Genomic DNA, 21,053 nt, shown 5'->3' on the forward strand with positions numbered 1-21,053 from the left:
ATTCTAAATGAATTATATGCAGCATAATTTAAATGAATAATTATGTGTAAGTTTACTTTTGTCTCTAATTACATTTATTATTCCACCAGAAAAAATATTTACAAATGAAAGAGATGCCAAGTATAAATTCTAGTTCCAATATTTTTAAAAAAAATATAAAAGAATTTTTATATATAAATGTTATAGATGATTTCTTGAAACTTCTGGACTTTGGATTTCCGGAAACTTTCGGATAGCAGTTAGCGAAAAATCCGGATTTTTTCGGAGCACAATCAACCCTGTTTTTGAGCAAATAGCCTATCTACTATACGATACTCAAGTTATGGCACCAGAGCTGTGTGAGGAGTTAGTACAGCATGTAGTGGAGCATTGGGATGAGTTTTCTATCTTATCACAATTTGAATACTTAGAAGCTTTTAGATAATTTTAATACTTCATTTGTCTACTATGTTGAAATATCTCAAACTTAACTTCATTTGTCTACTATGTTGAAATATCTCAAACTTATACTAAGGGTGATGTGTGTGATTTAATGAGTGCTAGACAGATTTTAAATTATTACTAAATGTGGGGGAAAACTAACATGAGCCATTGAATAATGAAACTAAATTGCCAAAATAAACTATTTATTAAAAACTTTAAAATAAAAACAGACCTAGAACAGACTTGAACTTCCTAAATAGCTGGATTAAGGAATTATGCACCCTGAAGCTTGCATAAAATTTAAAGTAATAAAAATAAAATAAAACCTTGAAGAATTTAATGATTGAATTCTAAGGTAAACACGCTATATGAAATCGCTAATTCAACTGACAAGCAGACAAAATATTCCAGTTAGCAAGAGTTTCAGAGTGCCTGCGTTATAAAGCAACAAATAACAAAAAATTTCTTTTAACAAGTTATTGTTAAATTATTCATTTACGGCTGAACACTAAAATTCAATGGAATTTTGAGAATATTGGCAACATTTCTAGAAAATAGCTAAAATTGAAATCAAAGTACTTTCATGCAGGCAAAGCCGCCGTCAATACCCAGACAGTGACAAATTTGCCTAAAATATTGTTTGGGATTATTTATAGGAATGGAGGAGGGTTTAAAGAATAAGAATATTTAAATACAGTTATGCAGTGCATTCAGCTTGTTTACCATTAAAGTTTATACATTGCACAAGACAATTTTGAAAGGTAACCAATCTGATCGCCAAAAACGGCTAGTCATTAATAACAAACTACCAGTATCTAGAAAAATAAATAAAAAGAAGAACAATATTTACTTATTGAAGTAGGGAAGTGTTGCTCCGGCCATTCTTATGTTGTCACAACCAAGAAAATATAGAAGTGTGTAAAGACCCATACACACAATATTAAAGAAGAGGACAAACTGAATCGCACCTAAAAATAAGAAAGATAATTTATCAACATAAAAAAAACTAAATAATTTTACACAGGGTTCTTATTCAAAAAGAAGAAACTTATTCCTTGACTTTTCGATGCAGATTTGCATAAAATTACAGGATTTTTTTTAAAATTCAAAATTTATATTGAATAAAAATGTAAATTAAAGTTATAAATAAAACAGCAACTCTAAGAAAGCATAAATCAATGATTTTTATTTTAAAAAAAATCAGGTGATTTAAATAATGTCAAATCTCATTAGAAATAATAAATTGTCAAAACTACAAATGAGATTGAAAGGGAAAATTAGACTAAGGGAAAATACTGGGCAATATTTAAAAAAATTGTTTTTTCTTTCTCAAGTATGATGTTGTTACAAAAATAATAATAAAATATATAAATAATCTGTGCATAATTGAAATTAAATTGCATTTAATCCATGTAAAAACATTTTTGAAAACAAAAATGCAATGAGCAATTAAAATCCAATATACTAGCATCGCTTAAAAAATTAATTATAGGATAGATCAATAAAAAAACATCAATAAAATTGCAAAACGTAATTCAGCAATATTAATTAAAAAAAATTTTTTTTGTAACAATTATCAAACTATCCTAAAAAGTAACTAACAAATGAATAAACAATCTATATCTAATTAAAATTAATCCATAGTTATTAAATTAAGCCAAATAGAATAAATAACTAAAAAGTAACGCTTTTTTTTTTTTCAACAGACAAGCAAAAAAATAAATCAACGATGAAAACATAATATTTTTAAACCTTAGCTATAAAATAAATAGGTTTTTATAAGTCCTGTATCAGTTTGAAAGTGAGAAGTCTACCAAGAATAGTGATAAATAAAAAAGCTTTAATTTATTTGCTTAAACTATACAAATTTTGAAATTAAGTACTATGACACAACTTTTGGAAGTTGATTTACTAGTTTGAAATTTAAAAATGATAATAAATAGCAGTATTTGCATTTTAATTAAGTAACATTTTTCTAGCACTTTTAAAGTAATGTTCACATTTTTTGACAATGATATTGAAAATGGATTTGTTAAAAGTATTTTCAAACGTCAAACTTTTAACGATACTGAAATATATTTCACACTTAAAGAATAGAAGTAAAGTTGAAAATATAATTAAGTTATCATCAGTAACTTAAAAAACTTAAACAATTTTAATAAATTAATAAAACATTAATAAAGCGTGTGAAACTATTCTACAACTGAAACAATTGTAGTTTTATACTTTTTATTTCATAAATTTAAAAGATAGTAAAAGAATTTAGAAAAAGTGTTAAATTGTTAACTTACGTTTTAAATATTTTATTTTATTCAATAAATATTTTAAAACTTTTGGATAATAATTACAAGCAAAAAAAAAAGCTTCAAAAAAAAATCATTTTCAGTGTGAGAACAAAAAACATTTATGAATAAATATGAAGTTACATGTTATATGACAAAGAGAATATACATTGTTTTCCGTAAATTTTAAATGATATGCCTTTCGGTATTGGGGGGGGGGCGAGTTGTTGCATAATATGAATAATTAGTGTCACAGTTATTGGGTAAATGCAGATACTAATTATATGAAATACCTTTGGGTTTAAGCTGTAAGCGTTTCAATAAATATCCACCCATGAAAATTCCAACACAAGCTCCAGGTATTGCAATTCCACCTGAAAAATAATTCTAATTTAGTGCACAGAGATAAAATGGCAGGAAGGTTTCTTTAAGTTAAATTTGTTTTATATACCATCAATTAGAATCACTTGGCCTGGATTTTAACTAAAAAATTAGACAAACAGCAGTTACTCAAATGACCAGTGATTTTCTAAAAATTTTTTTGTGAAAATGTATCTCGAGAGCTTACAATCTGAAAATAAGCTATACACTTTTCTTGAAAACAGTCAATGCATTGAAGCTTTTCGCTAACTGACAACTTCTACCTTTCTTCAACTCCTTTGTCAAAGAAGACTGAAGATTTTTTTTTAAAACAGCAAAGTCCTTTTATGTACCAACAAAAATGTTCTTATTTCTATTTATTTCCTATTTCTGTTAATAATTATCTATTTAAATTTTATAAAGCAAATCTAACAATTTAATAAGTACCAGGGACAAATATAATACACAAAAATAAATAATCTATTTCAGACTGCTAGAATTATTTTTGCTCATTTTACCACCAGCGAAGGAAACATTTTTCAGAAATTGAATTTATTGTCAGCTTTAAATACAATGCCCCAGGTATGGTAAAGTTACACTATATTTATCTGGGTAACTTTCCCAGCCACATTTCTCAATTTTTACTGAAAAAGAAAGTAATGAAAACATATTTAAATACTATAAATGAATTCTAAGGGCATTCTTGATAACCAGGAAGTTATTATTTTTTTCTTTTTTTGCCAACTGATGGAGATATACACAGATTTATCACTAGAAATTTAAATTAATCAAAGTATCCCTGATTATTTTGAGATTAATTATTTTTTCATGATGAATATTTTATCATTCATTATAAAATAACAACAATCATAAACAATAACTCTGTTACATGAAGCATACTACATGTTAACACATAACATTCTAAAATAATTACATATATAAGGCAAGTATTTCAATACAAATTTAAAAAACAAGAAAACTTTAAAAAATATTTCAATCACTGAATAATGTAAAATAAAAATAAATGTTCCCCATTCAAAGAAAGCTTACCTGTGAATATGCTTGCTTGAGATTTGCCAATGCTGAACTGCGTTTCAAGGTACTTAGGAAGGAAGACAAGAAAACCATTGACAATACTTAGCTCCATGCATGAACCAAGGCATGTAACCACATAGATTGGATTACTCAAGAGACGCCACATGGAAGCAGGAATATCTAATCACATTGAAAAGTATTGTTTAATCTTCAATATATGCACGTTTAGGAATTAAATCTCAAAATATTTTTTAAAAATATGTTAGGGTATTTTTACATTAAGAGTACCAATATTCAGATTATCAATTTCAATAATATATATTATTTTCTGAATATATATTTTCGTGACATATAATATTTTTATTACAGATAAATAATTAAAAAATGACATTCTTTAAAAGATAAAGCTAAAAGACAAAAAACTATATTTTATACTTAACTTATTTAAAAATCTCGTTACTATTGACAATGGAATAAATGTCTAAATGTATGATTACATTTGTTAAATTGTTGCTTTCTTCATAAAAACGATTCTACATATTTTTTTTACTGTACAGAGTAATTATATGTTACTTAAATAAATAATTAGACATGTACACAACATCCATGTGCTAGTGTTAGATAATAATTTAAAAATTCATGTATTTGCATGAGAGTTTCTCATATTGTTATTTACATGAACATATTTTTCTTGTCACTAACATTTTAAAGTTTAAATATGACACTAATTACTTGGTGAAAATGTTTTTCAAAAAGAACTAATTTTTTAATGATTAAAATTAAAGAAAACAAAATTGAAGAAATAGGTAGTCTAAAAGGAATAAAAATTTTTTTTAAAATAAAAATAAAAAAGCAATTTTTTTTAAAAGAAATAATGGAAATAACATTTGCTCAGATAAACTAAATAAAGATTAAAGATAACATTTAAGTAAATGCAAATTGAAAAATAATTGATTATTTTAGCTTCAGAAGTTTTTGAGAATATATATTTCAAAAAATATACTACTATCACAAATATTTTAAAACATAAACAGGATAAAAGCTAATTTTAAAGAAACAGTTCTTTCAACTAATCAGCAAGAAGTTTTGCAGATGCAACTAATAAACTTTTCAAATGAAGAAAGAACAGTACCAATGTGGTAAAATAGAAAGAAGAATATCAAACATTGAATTAAAATGTTTACCTTTAATATCTTTGCCATATTCTTTAGCTTTATCTTTCACATTATGCTGACCAGTATTTGGTTCAGAATAAGTAACCATTTCTTGTCCGTTTTGCCTTTCTAAAGTGTTGCTTTCACTTTTTAAACGCCTTGTACTGCAGTATTCTCCTTTCTCTTCCCACCTTAATCTTTGCTTCTCTTTCAATAGGACTTTTGGAAAAGCAAAATATGGAATGGACACCTGAAACAATAAATTACTTAAGTATCAGAAAGAAACATTAAAGAAATGGATTTGGATTAAGATAAAACAAATTACAAGAAACACTATGCCTGATAACTTTGAGAAAGAAAAACAATAAACAAATAAAACAAAAATATTCAGAAGATTTAATGTACAGTACAGAACCCGTTATCCGGAAATCAGAAAACCGGAAAACCAAAAAACCGGAACGAAATTCAATACATTTTCCCGCCATTTTTTTTAAACAAAACTTTTTTTCCTCATAAGATTTTAGGATTTTTCTTTCTTTTTTGAAAGACGTTTACCTTACCATCATTTTGGAAATAATCATTAGTGTATTACTCCATCGTTTTTTCTTCTTTTTAAGATTATTTCCAAAAAAAAAATGTTTTTTAGTTGGGATTAACAATAAAAATTGCTGCAATTTGTTGCGATTCAGAAAACCGGAAAAATCAGTTATCCGGAATAGCGATGGTCCCCGATCGTTCCGGATAATCGGTTCCCTACTGTATAAATATAAAAGTAAAAACTTTGAAATGAGTTAATAGCCTACCAGCCAAAGCTGTGCTAAAAACTATGATGTAAGCTGCAGAACAATCAAAGTTCACATAAACTTATGCGCTGTTAATTTAGTTTTATTACTAGTATATATTCATACATATTATGATATTCACTTAATTATGGTAATTTTACTCCTTACAAGCTATTTAACACAAAAAATAGCAATAATTTAAACAATGAGAGTTGTTTGCTTAGATTTGAGATAACTGCACATTGTTTGTAATTATACGTATTTTAAAAAAATTGTTACGGAACATTACATATAATTCTATTGCAGAGGACTATGTAAAAAAGTATTAAATAAATAATAAGAAACTGAAGTGGTAAAAAGAGGAAGAAAAATAAACTTTATTGACTTTAAAAATATGTATAAGAAAATGAAAATAGTAATTTTTCAAGTGCTCAAAAATAATGAACGTGAATTCTTGCCTGACAAGTCTTTAAAACATAGAGCTTATTTTTGGGCACTTGAAACATGTTGAATTTTATTTCGATCTGCATATTTTTAAAGCTAATAAGGTTTTTTATTTTTCTTCATTTCCATTATTTTTTTCCCCCAAGGAAATAACAGAATTTGCATCTGATAGTCAACAGTAACAGAATAATAAGGATCTTACCAGTAACAGAAGCACACCACAAATAACAAAGCCTGCCCACCAAGCTCCAATCCATCTTGGATGACCAGGGTATAAATTTGGAGGCACAGTATTATACAGAAAGTAATTTTCATGAAAAGAAAGTAAGAATCCTCCAAGCAGAAAACCACAAACCAATCCAAATGCCACCATACTGTACATACAACCTATAAAAAGTTTCACAATTTGTTACATTTAAATTCAGTATAGGTAAATTATCAGAGATTAATTTTAAGGTACACAAAAAATTCAAAATACTCTTTCAAAGAATAAAAAATTGGTTATATAATACAATAGAACAGCAATAGAATAGTTTTAAATTGTTTCAAATTAATATAATTTGTTAAATTGTAATTTTTGTTACATACTACTTTACCATGCAACTTTTAATAGAATAATTTATCAGAAAATATTATTACCCAACAGAGTATGCTAGAGATTTAAAATAATAGATGTCATCAGCATAAATCAGTAACTAAATTGATCTATTCCATAAATTCCACAAAATTAAACTGCAATTTTATGTTCCATAAGCTATAACTTTGTTCTGAACAGACAAATTCAAACCTTCAGAAGAATAACGGTTTTTTGAGCCATATTACAAAATTTTGCAGCAAATTTCAATATGCAATATATGTGAAAATTGAATAGCAATAGAAAATTAAACCAGTTTTCTCTCGTACACGCTTTTTAAAAGTGAATTAATAAAGCGTAAATTCCTTCCTTTTTCTATGTTTTTTTCCTCAAATAGATCCTCAGACCAATAGTCTCAGTTTTTTCTGAACTTTTAGACGCAGGTTTTTCTGTATTAGAAAGTTTGGAAAAGCATCCTGCATCAAAAAACCAGCTGGATTTCTCCATGTTATAGAATGGAAAAATAGAATATAGCAGAAAATTTCTGTACAATTTTACCAAGGGGCAAAATTCTTAGAGGTTAAAATAGAATATACATTCTACATTCTTTACTATGATGACTGATTATAACGACCACTACATGAAGTCCTGCTTGCTGTTTCATAGATGCAATGCTACTAAAATATCCATTAGAATGTATAAAATGAAATGTTCATTACAACATTGTAATGACTGAAATTTTACTTCATTTTTAACTCCCAGAAAATCACTCTGAAACAGGTGTTCAACATTTTTGTGCTATTATGCGTAACATTTTTTCACCAACAACAAGTCAATTGATAACAACAGTCTTTAGAAAACTATTCAAATCTCAATTTTTCTTATGTTACCGCTCAGTTAACTTGAAACATCTTGAATTTTCAACAAATGAAGAAAGGTACAGGACCACCTATTCTTAACCTAGGAGGTCCAGGGTGCAATTTATAGTAAAAAAAAAGTGTACATTGCACTGCCCTTTAGAAATTGGAGTTTCCTATTAAAATCATTACCTCTCATAATTTTTTTTCAAAGGGCTCATAGTTTTCTTGTTAAAAAAATGCATTCATTCATTTTGTGAAATGTTGAAAGAGGTGGTTTAATTTGGTGTTAAAACATTCTTCTTGACTTTATTTCTGCTTAGTTCTCTGGATTAGTTTCTCTGGTTCTCTTCTGCTTTGTTCTCAGATATGGCATTACACTCATTAAGTGGCTGCTCTTAATTAGTGTAATGCCATATGTTTAGAGCAAAAAATTAGAATTTTAAGAAAGTGGATAAAAGAATACATCATAATTACAAATTGATAAAATATTCAAGATCCTGAAAAGCGCTTTTTTACAATAATTAAAAATCAATATGTAATTCTAAAGGAAGAAGAACAAAGTGTTCTAATTTCATGAAAATGTTTCCATCAAACAAAAAAAATCTAGAAAAAACACTGAACATGGGCTAAAGTTTATGTGCAATATTAAAAGACGCCATTTAAAAAACTTAAATTTATTTTTAACCTTTATTGAACTATACTAAATAACACTTGTACTTAACTAACATAGAAAAAAACTGCATTAGTTAGTTTCAGTTCTATTTAAAATGTAGCATGTTTTTTGCCAAAATAAATCCAGTATTTTTAAAATATAAGTATATGTTTTCACTAATTTTATGTAGCCACAATACGGCAACCACCTCATATTATAAAGACCATTTTTGCTTTTACCACAGGGGTCGTTATAGAGTCTGTATTAAACATAGATTTAAATTTTGATCAACGGGCTTTTAATTAAAATTGTAAAAAACTTATAATAATTCACAAAATTTTAGATTACCAACAAACAAATACACTTACAACACAAATAAATACACAAACAAATACACAAACAAATAAATTAAAACTTATACACTTACAACGGTAAGTAAAATTTTTTAGGTCAACAACAAAAGAAATATTCCTTATAATGGATAAGTAAAATTATCTAGAAACGTAATTACCAATGTACATGGAGGAGCTTTCTTTCTTAACGTGATCATCGATGTAAGTTGTTCCTAGAGTGAAGATTGGAGTCCCACCACTACCAATCAATATTTGGGCAACCATAAAAATTAAAATATAAAGAGTATTGGAAGATCGTCCTTCATTGCAAGCTGTTGGGTCGATGTCATGTGAAGGAGGATTTATGAAGTGGCTAAAAAAGAAATATAAATCAGATTTTCTAAAGCTTTTCATAGAGTAAATAAATTTGTTATACAAATTTAAAATGCCTTTCACAGCACGAAATTTCCTAAATTTTGAACTAAAGTTTCTTTTGGGATGTATTTAATACAACTATTTTTTAATAAGTTAAAAATATAAAACGAACAATTCAACAGAAATTTAAAAAAAGTTAACTGGAACATAACCAAAAAATGTTTGATGATTTTGATAACGTTAGTAAATTAGTTTACCCCGAATGCGCTGTCTGTGATGACTGGACGGTGGCGGTTGGTAATTGGCAAGTATTTTCATCCATGGGATGAGTAAAATTTCCAATCTGGACAGTCGACAAATGTTGCTCCAGGAAGTATGGGACACAAAATACAAGAGATCCAATGCCCATAACAATGATACCTTTTAAAAAGAGAAAAAATATATTCATTATGATGGCAACTCTAGATAAATTCAAGAAAACAGCGAAAGAGAGTTTTAAAATGTATTGAAATGAAGCCTTTCAATTTAATGTGATATGGAAAAAATGTGTAAAAATGATTGAGGAAAATCAAAATAAACTTATAGCATTATTGTGCCTTACTTGTGTTTAAGATTAATGTGAAAGAAACTATTTAATATTGTTAATTTATTTATTGCTTAAATTATTGATAGGTTATTTCCCTAATAATTCATATAATTTTTTTTAATACATATGTCATTATTAATAGGACATTTAAATACACAAAATAGATCACAAATTATTATAAACTAACAAATATAAAAGATTTCCTAAATTTTTTTTTATTGTATTAACACATTTTAAAACAAAGCATTATTTTAAGAAAAATAACGATTGCTACAGAAGCAATTACAGTAGAATGGTTAAATTAACCTGATAGAATAAGGATCATGCATTTTCTTACAGCTTTATTGTTATCAGCAATAGAAACAATAAATGTATGTTCAACAAACTAGATTGATCAAGGACCATGCATCTTTCCATGGCTTTATTGTTGTCAGAAACAATGAATGTAATGCTTTTACAATGTAAATTTTAACATAAACGTTTAAAAAATTTAAATATAAATATTAAAATATATTAAATTTTAATAACCACAAAAAATACTAACCTTTACCAATCCAAACAGGTATATGTCTATGACTGCCAAGATAACTGACGAATATAATGGTAAATAAATTACCAATTTCGAATGTACTTGCAATGGCCCCAGAAACACGACTGGGAATATCAAACCTTTTCTCCATTGTTGTGATTACACTAGAGAAGGAACAAAAATTTATTATACCATTAAATAAAAAAATTTATCTTGGGTACTAAAAATTAAAACTACAAAAAATAAACTTAAAAAAAAAAAAAAATTCAATAATACCACATTAAGGATAAGAGCCACTGCATTATGAAATTTCCTATTTTAAAATGAAGTGTTTTGCATATTAAAGTATAACAGAAGATACAAACATCATTATTAAATTTTTTTCAAATATATATATTTTTTTAAAAAAAAGAAAAGAGATTAAACAGAAGCTAAACTTTTTGTTTTAACCTACGTAATTTAAGAAATATAAATTTATCACCAGTAATGTTTCTCCATGTGCTAAAAAAATTTGGTTGAAAAACAAATATTCTTAATTGTGGCAAACCATGCAGATGTCACTGATTTTAGTTTAAAGAGTTTTCTCTGCCTTCACAAATTTTGAAGGAGTTGGTTTAAACAACAAAAAACTATCATTTTTACAAAACTAGTAAGATAAAATATAGTACTTTTCGAAATATGCTCTATTTGTTTCAATACACTTTACCAAATGATATTTTAATGCATAAAAAATATTGTCTTTAGGCAAAAGATTTAGAAAATTAGCTTATTAGCAAACTTTCATATCCTTTTTCATGATCACAATATGATAATTTAACTTTTAAATACACATAGGCAATGGGGTATGTTATTATTGTCGCTTTCATTGTATGCTGATTTATTATTTTTGTTGAAATTATTTTTAGGAAATTTCAAACTCATTAAAAGAAGAATGTCTTTAGAAAAAACTCTTATCATTAAATCAAAAACAATAAATATGATAAAAAAAGCATCTAAGTGTAATAGAAACTACATTAGTAACACATACTGCTCAATTTTAAGCTGAATTGCATGAATGTTTTTTTGTTGTTGAGCTATTTTGATTCAAAAAACACTATTTAAAGATGTGAAATCTTATTCAATATATATTTTAATTAATAAATTTAGTTTGCACATAATCAAAAACTAAAAATCGACCCGAAAAGTCTATTTACATCTGATATTACATTATCTACATAAATGCGTATAACATGTACTTCCAGGGAGGCAAATAATGAGTTTGTCCCCACGGACTGTAAACCGCAGCTATTGCCTCTGTAGTGTGAACTGTTATTAAATAAACTAATACACAAAGAAAATGACTTATAATTAAAAATAAACACTCTAAATATAAAATTAATAACATGTACAAACATTGCAGAAAAAGCTCATCTTACCTGTTAAAATAACCAGAAGACAAAGCTTGTTGTACTGTTACTAAAACACAAGAAAGGAAGACAAATATACGGATACTGGCAAATTTTTGCAAAAACCGTGGACGGCAAGAGAGAATACCACATTCTAGCAAGTCATAATCATCTGGAAAAACAAAAAGTGCCAAACATGATTTTAAAACCAAGATTCAAAATAATCTTATTAATTAATTCCAGACTGATAAATGAAATTATGCTTCTAGCATAAAATATCGACATGATATTGAAATATAAAAAACTTGCTTAAAACAAATATACTGGTTTAATCATTTGTTATTATACACAACAAACTGTTTATGTACAAACTAAAAGTGAGCTTTCAATAAAATGCGATATTGCATTGTTTCTTTGCACAGAAAGTAATCTTTTTGCATCCAAGCACCTGTCATCTGATTTGAATGTGTGTACATTTTTTAAACCATATATTGTCTGGGTTCAAGCAAAAGTCATCAAATCCAAAAAAATGACTAACAGGAAAAGAAAATCACTCATTGAAGCAGTCAATCACTCATTCAATCACTTATTGAAGCAGTGATTTTTAAACTCAAGCATAAAGAATTTTTGATAAAATCTTGATTTGACCACCTTTACTTGAACACCAATATACAATAAATGCACTATAATTTATTTTGATAAGTGCTGCAACCTCTAACTGATAATATCTCCATTCTTCAGTAACAAGTTCTTTATTACATTAAGTATTAACACTTAACTTAATGTAATAAAGAACCATATAAAATTAAAACTAAGAAATGTTAGGTATATTGCTTACGATAAAATAAATTTATAAAAAATAATTAGCAGAAGAGATTTTTTTTAAATGTAAATTTTAAAAGTTAATAGAAAATTAAAGTTTAGATAAATCTGGAAAAACATTCCTAGTCCAAAAATGTAGTTTACCAACATTTCAGAATAAATGACTAGAAAGAGATTTTTAGATTTATAAATTAGTATATATAAAAAGATATTGGTATTTACCCAAAAAGATAATGGTATTTACATACTATCGTATCCATGTCAACTTTGAAGGATAACGGGATAAACTGGTAACCTGAAAGGAGCCAAAGTAGCAACCAAGAGCTTCTTCTTTCGAAACACTTTCCGACCTTTTTGTGCTCATTATAAATGTGCGTTGCAATGGCAAGTGCAAACATAGAATTGAGAATATGGTATTTACTGATTAGTGAAAGAAATGCCATGGCCTTTGTGCAAAAATACAACATTTTACCAGACAGTCAATGTAGCAGTTGTCACCCAGTAAAGCTCTATTTTGGAAAACAGGTTTTTTTGAGATGCACAATGTTGCAATCAACATGTCGGAATAAGAACTGGAAATTGGTTTGAGGGAAACCACATCCAGTCTTTAATAGCAGACGTTCACTAATTGCTGGTGTTAAGAGCTAACAGCCATAAAATTTTGTAACGAGCAACTTAATTTGGCTGACAAAGCAGTCATCGACTAGTGAGATTTGTGTTCTTGACATGGAAAAAAAAAAGAAGAGAGATAACGAAAATACTAGGACTAGGTCCATAAGAAGACCAGGTTGCATAGTCAGAGTAGATAAAAGTTTGTTCACCAAAAGGAAAAATAATATGGGTTGAGTATTGCCAAAACAGTGGGTTTTCAGTGGCATGCGTAGAGAGATCAAAGAACATTTTTGATAACTGTATCTAATAGAACTGTCACTACTTTTTTCGAAAAAATTGTTGAAAACATTCAAGAAGGAAGCAAAATTTACTCTGACAGTTGGGGAGAATTAGAAGTTACTGGAATTTATCATGTGAAAGTCAATCATAAGTACAACTTCGTTGGCCCCGAACAGGTGATCACATCCAAAAGATCAAAATAATATGGGGATCCTTCAAACGACTGAATAAAAGACAATGTGGATTATTGCGACATCATCTCAAATCATATTTATTGGAATTTGTTTTGCAACAGGTTTAAGAAAAATATTGTTTTTATTCTATTTTACAATCTACATCTGTACATTTTCTGCCAAAATATGACTGAGATTGCATCAAATAAATGCAACAGGTATCCAGGTAACAATTGTTTTATTACTTTGCTTAACTTATAATTTTCCTTAATTTTTCAGTCATGCACTTATTATATTATTATTAATATTTACAAATGTATTAATATTTATTAGAGGACAGCTCCGATGGTATTTTTTTTGCGGCGGCTGTTATGCTATGTCGCCAATATGTTTTCAATAGTACGTAAATACCAAGATATTACATAAAATGAACTACTTCTACAGAAACTACTTTCAGTATTAAGCATCTGATAATATTTCATCTTTAAACTAGCATTGGATACAGTTTAGATTCGCATACAAATATACGAAGCTCAACACACCATAATACTAAAAATTTCAAAAACATCTCTTTCCTGACGGTCATCCTGCATTTAAACACAAAATTAGGGTACAAATGGTGTTATTTAAAACAAAAAAGTAACAAAAACAATATTACCAACCTTGCTGATCACGAGCATGTAATGCAGCTCTATCAGTTTTTTCAACTATCTTAATGAGGTCATATTTGCAGTTGAAAGAAACTTCTAAATTCTTTTCTGTTGTGCTGGGTTCTTGTGGGGCAAACACTCCATGGTGAGCATATAATCCCATAGACGTATACAGAGATAAATCTCGTGAGGCATTGCTTCCAGCACTTTTTGTCCGCCTGTGACACCTCCACTGAGATGCAAAATCATCCTTACAAGTGGATGATGGTATACTCAAATCAAGGCAACTGGAAGTCATTTCTTTCAAGTATACTTCTCTCGCAATAAATTAATTTAGTAAAAAAAACAAAAACTAGGAGATTTTATTAGGAGTTTTACTGTCAAAGACAGCTAATTCAAATGTCAAGTAGTCATAGTTACTCCTGTAATCTGCACCTGTAATAAGACAGAAATAAATTAATTAATAAATATTTAATTATCTAACAAATCATTTCACAGTTAAACCTGAACTCAGTTTGAGGAGAGACTTGATTATTTACTTTAAATGAAGTATAACAGTTTTACTTGGTTAATTTAGAAGGTAAATTTCTGTACACATGTAGGCCCAGAAAGTAAATTTCTGTACACATGTCTAGTAGTGTACAGAGAAAGGGTGAAGGGTTCAATGACTAAAGGTATCCCATCCATGACTGAGAACACTAGAACTATTATTAGTTTTATTAATTTAATTAAATTCTACATTTTCTAAATATTTGGTAAAAGCAAAATATTATATGAGGAATACAACGTTACTTTCAAACAAATTTATTAGTGAAGTTTTTAAGAACTTTTCTTTTATCTAAGAAAAATTAAGAATGTTTTGTTGGAAATAAGGATTTAGACTTTCACGATAACTCTACTGTTTTTTGCCCCTTTTACTGATTACATTATTTCACTCTTTTCCTCAAGGCATCTAATCTTGGAATTTAACTCAAACATCTAAATACCTTAACAGATATTTCAAGTATAACAGTTAAAAGATTAAAATGTGATAAAATTTATTTTAAGTAAGACAATCAGATTTAATCTTTATTGAATACTACAAATTTGATGTTATATCCCAGATTCTTATTTACATTTACAGATTGTTTTCATTATAAAACCTTTTTTTGTTAACATTTAAGAACAATTTTAGATGTTTGGTCATACTTTCATATGGATTTTTTCTAATATTGTTCTTTTGTAGTTCATTAAAGTTCATTTAGAATTTTTTTTAATGCGTATTTACTTTAATAAATGTGTTTTAATGTATGTTTTATTGTTTAAAATATAGAAATTTTATGTCATTTTTACGAAATTCACACAATTCCTTTATTATTAAGTAGATTGATGTCTTTCTTGAAAATCTAAAAATAAATTATTTATAACTATTAAAGCAAGCATCAGGTTCACATGCGGAACAGAGTTAAAATTATGTACATATTTTAAATTAAATAGATTAGCTTAAGTCAATTTTATTTTTCTATTTTATGTCCAATTTCTAAAGCCAATTGAAAAAAAGAGTTAAATCATTGTATTTATTCTCACCAGCTTAGCCAATTTTATTTTATATCTGTCGTTGACCCAATTTTTGGGCTTACGACTACTAATGTTCAACTCCGTAGCCTTGTAATTTTGAACCAATCCAGAAGACAAGGAAACTCCTGGATCAGTACCCCCAGAGGTATTTATTTGTTATGGGAACATGGAGGACTTTGCCACTCGACAGATTTAACGTGCATCAGTCACCATTTACCACACTGGGAGTTTTCGGCCGGTGGGGATCGAACCCACGAACTCTTGGACATGGGCTCAGCGCCCTACCGACCAGGCTATCCCGGGCTCAGCTTAACCAACTTGAAAAAAAAAAGTTTAAATCATTGTATTTATTCTCCTAAAATGCAAATTTTTACAAATATTTTGCAGTAGTTTTTGTAATGTTATAAGCCAATGCAATATTGCAATTAATTTTTAAAGATGTAATTAGCTTGCCATGTGCATGATGTATGGGAAAAATCTAACCATATCCAACATATGTCACTCCCATGTAGAAACAACTTTAAATTTAATTTTAACCACTGTATACCTTTACGAATAGAGGTTTACAATGTATAAAATGTTATAAAAATAAAATCACTTTTTAATGTAATTTATTAAATGAAGATAGGGAAATTCAATTTTGATTTTATGTTCCAACGAAATATAAAATCATAAATTTTCCCCAAGAATTTAAATGATTTTTTTCCCCTTCAATTAGAATTTATTGCTGCTATTGACAACTATAAGTATGGAAATTGTTTCTTCTATCTACAGTGTTCCCTCAAAGAAATTTGTCATTTATAAATTTCAGATGTATCATTTGTTTCATTGACATTTGAATAATATGTAGAATTTTTAAGTGTATTACTTTTCCTAATTAATTGAAACCAAAAATAGCAATTACCATCTCACTAGGCAATGATTCAAATGTTTTCCAATGCTCTTTTCATTATTGGTAATTAATCTGGTATTCCTTTGACTTTAAATTGTCTTCATATACTTGACATTTCAAATTAAATTTTAATGCAATCAAAATACTTAGGTATTTTTTAGATGAGCATATGCTAATTCAACAAAATCTTTTTCCAATTGAATGATAAGTTTATTTTGTGTAATCATTTAAAGTCAAGTGCATAATTTTACATTTTAATAAAATCACCCTTTTTGTATGATCTATCAAAATATTTCCATTTACCTTTTGCTTAGCTAATAGAATTATTTTCATTCAGGTTTTGAGCAAGGTACTCCTGAACCAGGGTTGGAGTTTTTGCCGGCAAAAAGGGGTTTTTGCCAGGACAGTGGCAAAAACCTGGTAAAAACCGGCAAAAACTGGTAAAAACCGGCAAAAACCAAATTATCTAAATTACTGATTAAATATTATTACAAAATACTTGAAACAAATTTAAATCAATCATAAGGAATAATAATTTTAATACTAATACATTAACATATTAATAATTAATATAATGGAAATAATTTTTAAAAGATTGAAAGTTTGTGATCTCTTTTCATTTTAGAATCCTAAAATAAATGTTTTTTTACAAATAAATAAATATTATTATTTGCATAATATTATTATTTATTATAAAAAATGATTATTTGTACAATAATTAACTACACATATTGATAGATATTTTATGTTTTAAATTATAGTTATATTAATTTAAAATAAGTTCATTTCACTGGAAAAAAAAAGAATAATCACAAATTTTCCAATCAATAATGTTTTAAACTACTAAAATGATATATTATTACATTATCATTTAATTATGGAATAATAATTTTGTTAATTTTTTTGTAATTATTTATATTTATAGTATATATTTCAATTTTAGGAATAATTTTGTATCAAAAATGTGTTTTTGTCCTCTCATCTTGGAAAATATAGGTTTTTGCCACTTTTTGCCAATTAGCTTGGCAAAAACCTGTTTTTGCCAGGACGGTTTTTACCGGTATTTACCATGGTTTTTTCCACCTGTGGCAAAATCTTGCCAACCCTGTCCTGAACTGCATTTTTCAAATTTAAGATAGATAAATAAAATTTTCCCCAGAAACAAGTTTTGAAGCATAATTTAAAATTAATTAAATAAAAGTTTACTTGTCGTAAACAAACATAGTGCTTTGAAAATGTCATCAGCATTTTGCAAAAAGCCAGGCTAAATGGAATTACAAATGTAACGAATAGTGATTTGACTGAATATCAAATTTTCGGCCATAAAAATCGTCAACATTGTTTTTTAAGTTCTTAAAAAAGTATCATCAGGGGTCTGTCTAGGTTTTTCTGAGAGGTACCTATTTTGTGAAAATTTAGATATAATTTGTGAAAAATTAAAAATTATATTTAAAAATCCAACACAAAAATATGGCAAGAATATGGATTTACCATGTCTTAAGGAATACAAAAATAAAATTTTAAGAAAAAGTATTTTGTGAAACTACCGTTTTTTCTAAAAGTAAATTTGTGAAACTACCGTTTTTACTAAAGTTGAATTTGTGAAGGTACCGCTAAACGGTAGTAAATTCGGTCTGGACAAACCCCTGATCATTCATAAATATTTTTTTATAAAGAAATAAGCTCAGTCATAATTGAAAAATAATCAAAACTTAGGTGTATTAATGGTATAAGGTAAAGGGAAATATTTAAGATAATATAGATAATTAAATATTAAGATAATTTGAAATATTTAAGATAATTAGAAATATTTAGGATAATTAGAAATATTTAGGATAATTAGAAATATTAAGGATAATTAGAAATATTTAAGATAAAAAACCGACTAACAGCTATAAAAAAAAAAAAAAAAAAAAAAAAAAAAAAAAANAAAAAAAAGTTGCAAAGTTTAAAAAAAATAAAATACCCTCGTAATTCTTAAAACAAAACTTTAATGCTAAAAATAAAACTTTTCAGGAACAAATTATCCATGAAAGAGATGATATTAATAGATATTAGTCTAATTTTAAAGCTAAACACTTCAGTCTTCCAATTACTGTATTTTCAAGAAAAAGTGTAAATTAAAGCCTAAAAGAAACCCTCTTAATTCCTGCATTATAATAAAAACTTCAATAAAAACATAAGTGTTTTTTTGAAAAAGAAAGAGCTAGATAGAAACTGAAACAAAAATCATTCTTAATTCTTAAACAAGAGTTTTAACACTAAAAATATTAATTTAACTTTATCACATTGCTGTATTTTTAGAAAAACGTGACAACAATAAAATTTTTTTTTTTCATTAGAAACGATCTTCAAACAATGCTCTCATAATATAAATGATAATAAAAAGAAAATTCAATAGAAAAAAAAATCAAAAGAGAAACAGAAAAAAATTCTTAGTTATGAAATATAACTTAAACGTAGAGAATCTGTTTTCTATGTCTCTTTCTAGTTATCGACATTATTGCATAAGAAAAAAGTGAATTATATATTAGAAATGATCGGTTAACATGCTTCGCTTTAGTTAAAACAGAAAAACAAGCAAAAATTTTCATTTTTTTAAAACAAAGTATTGAAAAAACGATTAAATTGACTTGCCTGAATACAATTAAAATAAAGAAAAAAATCAGCCTAACGAAACTTATGGTTTAGTTTAGCATAAAGTAATCTAGTTTCTATTCTTTAATTTTCGCATTTACATGCGTCTACCAGAACATAAATTAACAAGTTTTAGAACTTAACAAATATGTGTAAAAACTAAATTTCTAATAATGTATAGTAAAAAATACAATTTTAGTTTATTTTTTATTATATCAATTAAAAATTCCCCCCACCCCAAAAAAAAACTGCCTAAAAATAGTTTTCCAAATAATACTGTTAATAATACGGTTGGCCGAATATTCGGCAGAAGGGCCGAATAGTAGTCGAACATTCGTTACATCCCTAATTGGAATAGTTTACAATATTTGGTAATCTGTTCAATGTTTTAAGGCTTATTACAATCAGACAATATGCATTTATGCTAATTAAAAATACTTATCGTGACGTACTGTAAAGCAACATACAATTATAAATACTACTATAATATAAAACTTACAATTCTACTCCCTGAATGAAAAACATCATTCATAAAAGATATCCACATGATAACTTGAAGTAGTAATCAACTGGCCATTTTTTTAGCTCATTCAGATCCTGTAAATGAAACATTATTTAAATCACATGAATAATAATTTTAAATCTGCAAATACATAAAATGAAGAAGTTTGGATTCATTGGCAAACTTCGAATAAGTTATAAAGACTGTCTGTTGTTTACAAGTTTTCACCAACATCAACATTAATCGCCATAACCCACAAGTTTCTTATTTTAGTATTATGATGTGTTGATATTTCATCAATACTCGCAATAAAATTAAATAATTATCATTGTATACTATTTTTGATATTATCGTAAAAGATAATTTAGTTATAAGAAATGATCACATTATTTTGCGTGTTGATATAGATTGCACATATGATTAGATAATGATAGTAATACTTTCATATTTGATATGTGTGTACATTATACATAGCTGGTGACCTATACGTAAACTAGAAATTGGTGTAATTCTCACATATTGGCGAACTTGGTTTATGACTTTTCTTTCTTTTAGTTTAACCTATTACTTTCATTGATTTAATTTTTTTTTATCTTAACAAAAAATAAATTATATTTAAGGCATAACATTACACTTTATTCATTTAAAAAAAATCTTTTCCTTTAGGAAGATGGTTTACTTTACAGCAAAATACATGCCAAATCTATTCCAACATTTACATAAAGGCACACTATAACATAAATAATTCTTATACAGTGAAATCCCAGATTTACGTTGTTTGTTTTGCAAATTATTTCGCTTCCTACATAATTTTCTGTCAGCCGGGAGAAATTGTTCATACAGATAATGTTATAATATCCTGGATTTTATATTGCCATTCGTAAAAAAATCTTGTAATATACATTTTCTAATAGGTCAAAATCACTTTTTGTTAATAATGCTCACACAAACTTTTTCCAAGTTCCTTTGTTCTTATCAGGGTTGGAGTTTTTGCCGGCAAAAAGGGGTTTTTGCCAGGACAGTGGCAAAAACCTGGTAAAAACCGGCAAAAACTGGTAAAAACCGGCAAAAACCAAATTATCTAAATTGCTGATTAAATATTATTACAAAATACTTGAAACAAATTTAAATCAATCATAAGGAGGTAATTGTTCTC

The 21,053-nt window shown here is 27.1% G+C and overlaps 1 protein-coding gene across 2 annotated transcripts in view; it reads right to left on the reverse strand.

Moving 5' to 3' along the window:
- The window catches only part of LOC107437706 (Organic anion transporting polypeptide 30B), a 36,634-nt gene that overhangs the window by 9,570 nt on the left and 6,011 nt on the right, over positions 1–21,053 (reverse strand). For both annotated transcript variants that reach the window (XM_016049794.3, XM_043050358.2), the window contains 11 exons: positions 19,895–19,992; positions 14,322–14,744; positions 11,804–11,945; positions 10,404–10,552; positions 9,531–9,693; positions 9,078–9,271; positions 6,683–6,867; positions 5,285–5,504; positions 4,116–4,280; positions 2,999–3,079; positions 1,274–1,391 (listed from right to left, as the gene is read on the reverse strand). In XM_016049794.3, coding sequence (XP_015905280.1) covers positions 1,274–1,391; positions 2,999–3,079; positions 4,116–4,280; positions 5,285–5,504; positions 6,683–6,867; positions 9,078–9,271; positions 9,531–9,693; positions 10,404–10,552; positions 11,804–11,945; positions 14,322–14,607 — 1,703 coding nt within the window. In that variant the 5' untranslated portion in view covers positions 14,608–14,744; positions 19,895–19,992. The remainder of the gene's footprint in view (positions 1–1,273; positions 1,392–2,998; positions 3,080–4,115; positions 4,281–5,284; positions 5,505–6,682; positions 6,868–9,077; positions 9,272–9,530; positions 9,694–10,403; positions 10,553–11,803; positions 11,946–14,321; positions 14,745–19,894; positions 19,993–21,053) is intronic.

This window comes from Parasteatoda tepidariorum, chromosome 8 (genome assembly GCF_043381705.1).
Source record: "Parasteatoda tepidariorum isolate YZ-2023 chromosome 8, CAS_Ptep_4.0, whole genome shotgun sequence".
Taxonomy (NCBI): domain Eukaryota; kingdom Metazoa; phylum Arthropoda; class Arachnida; order Araneae; family Theridiidae; genus Parasteatoda; species Parasteatoda tepidariorum.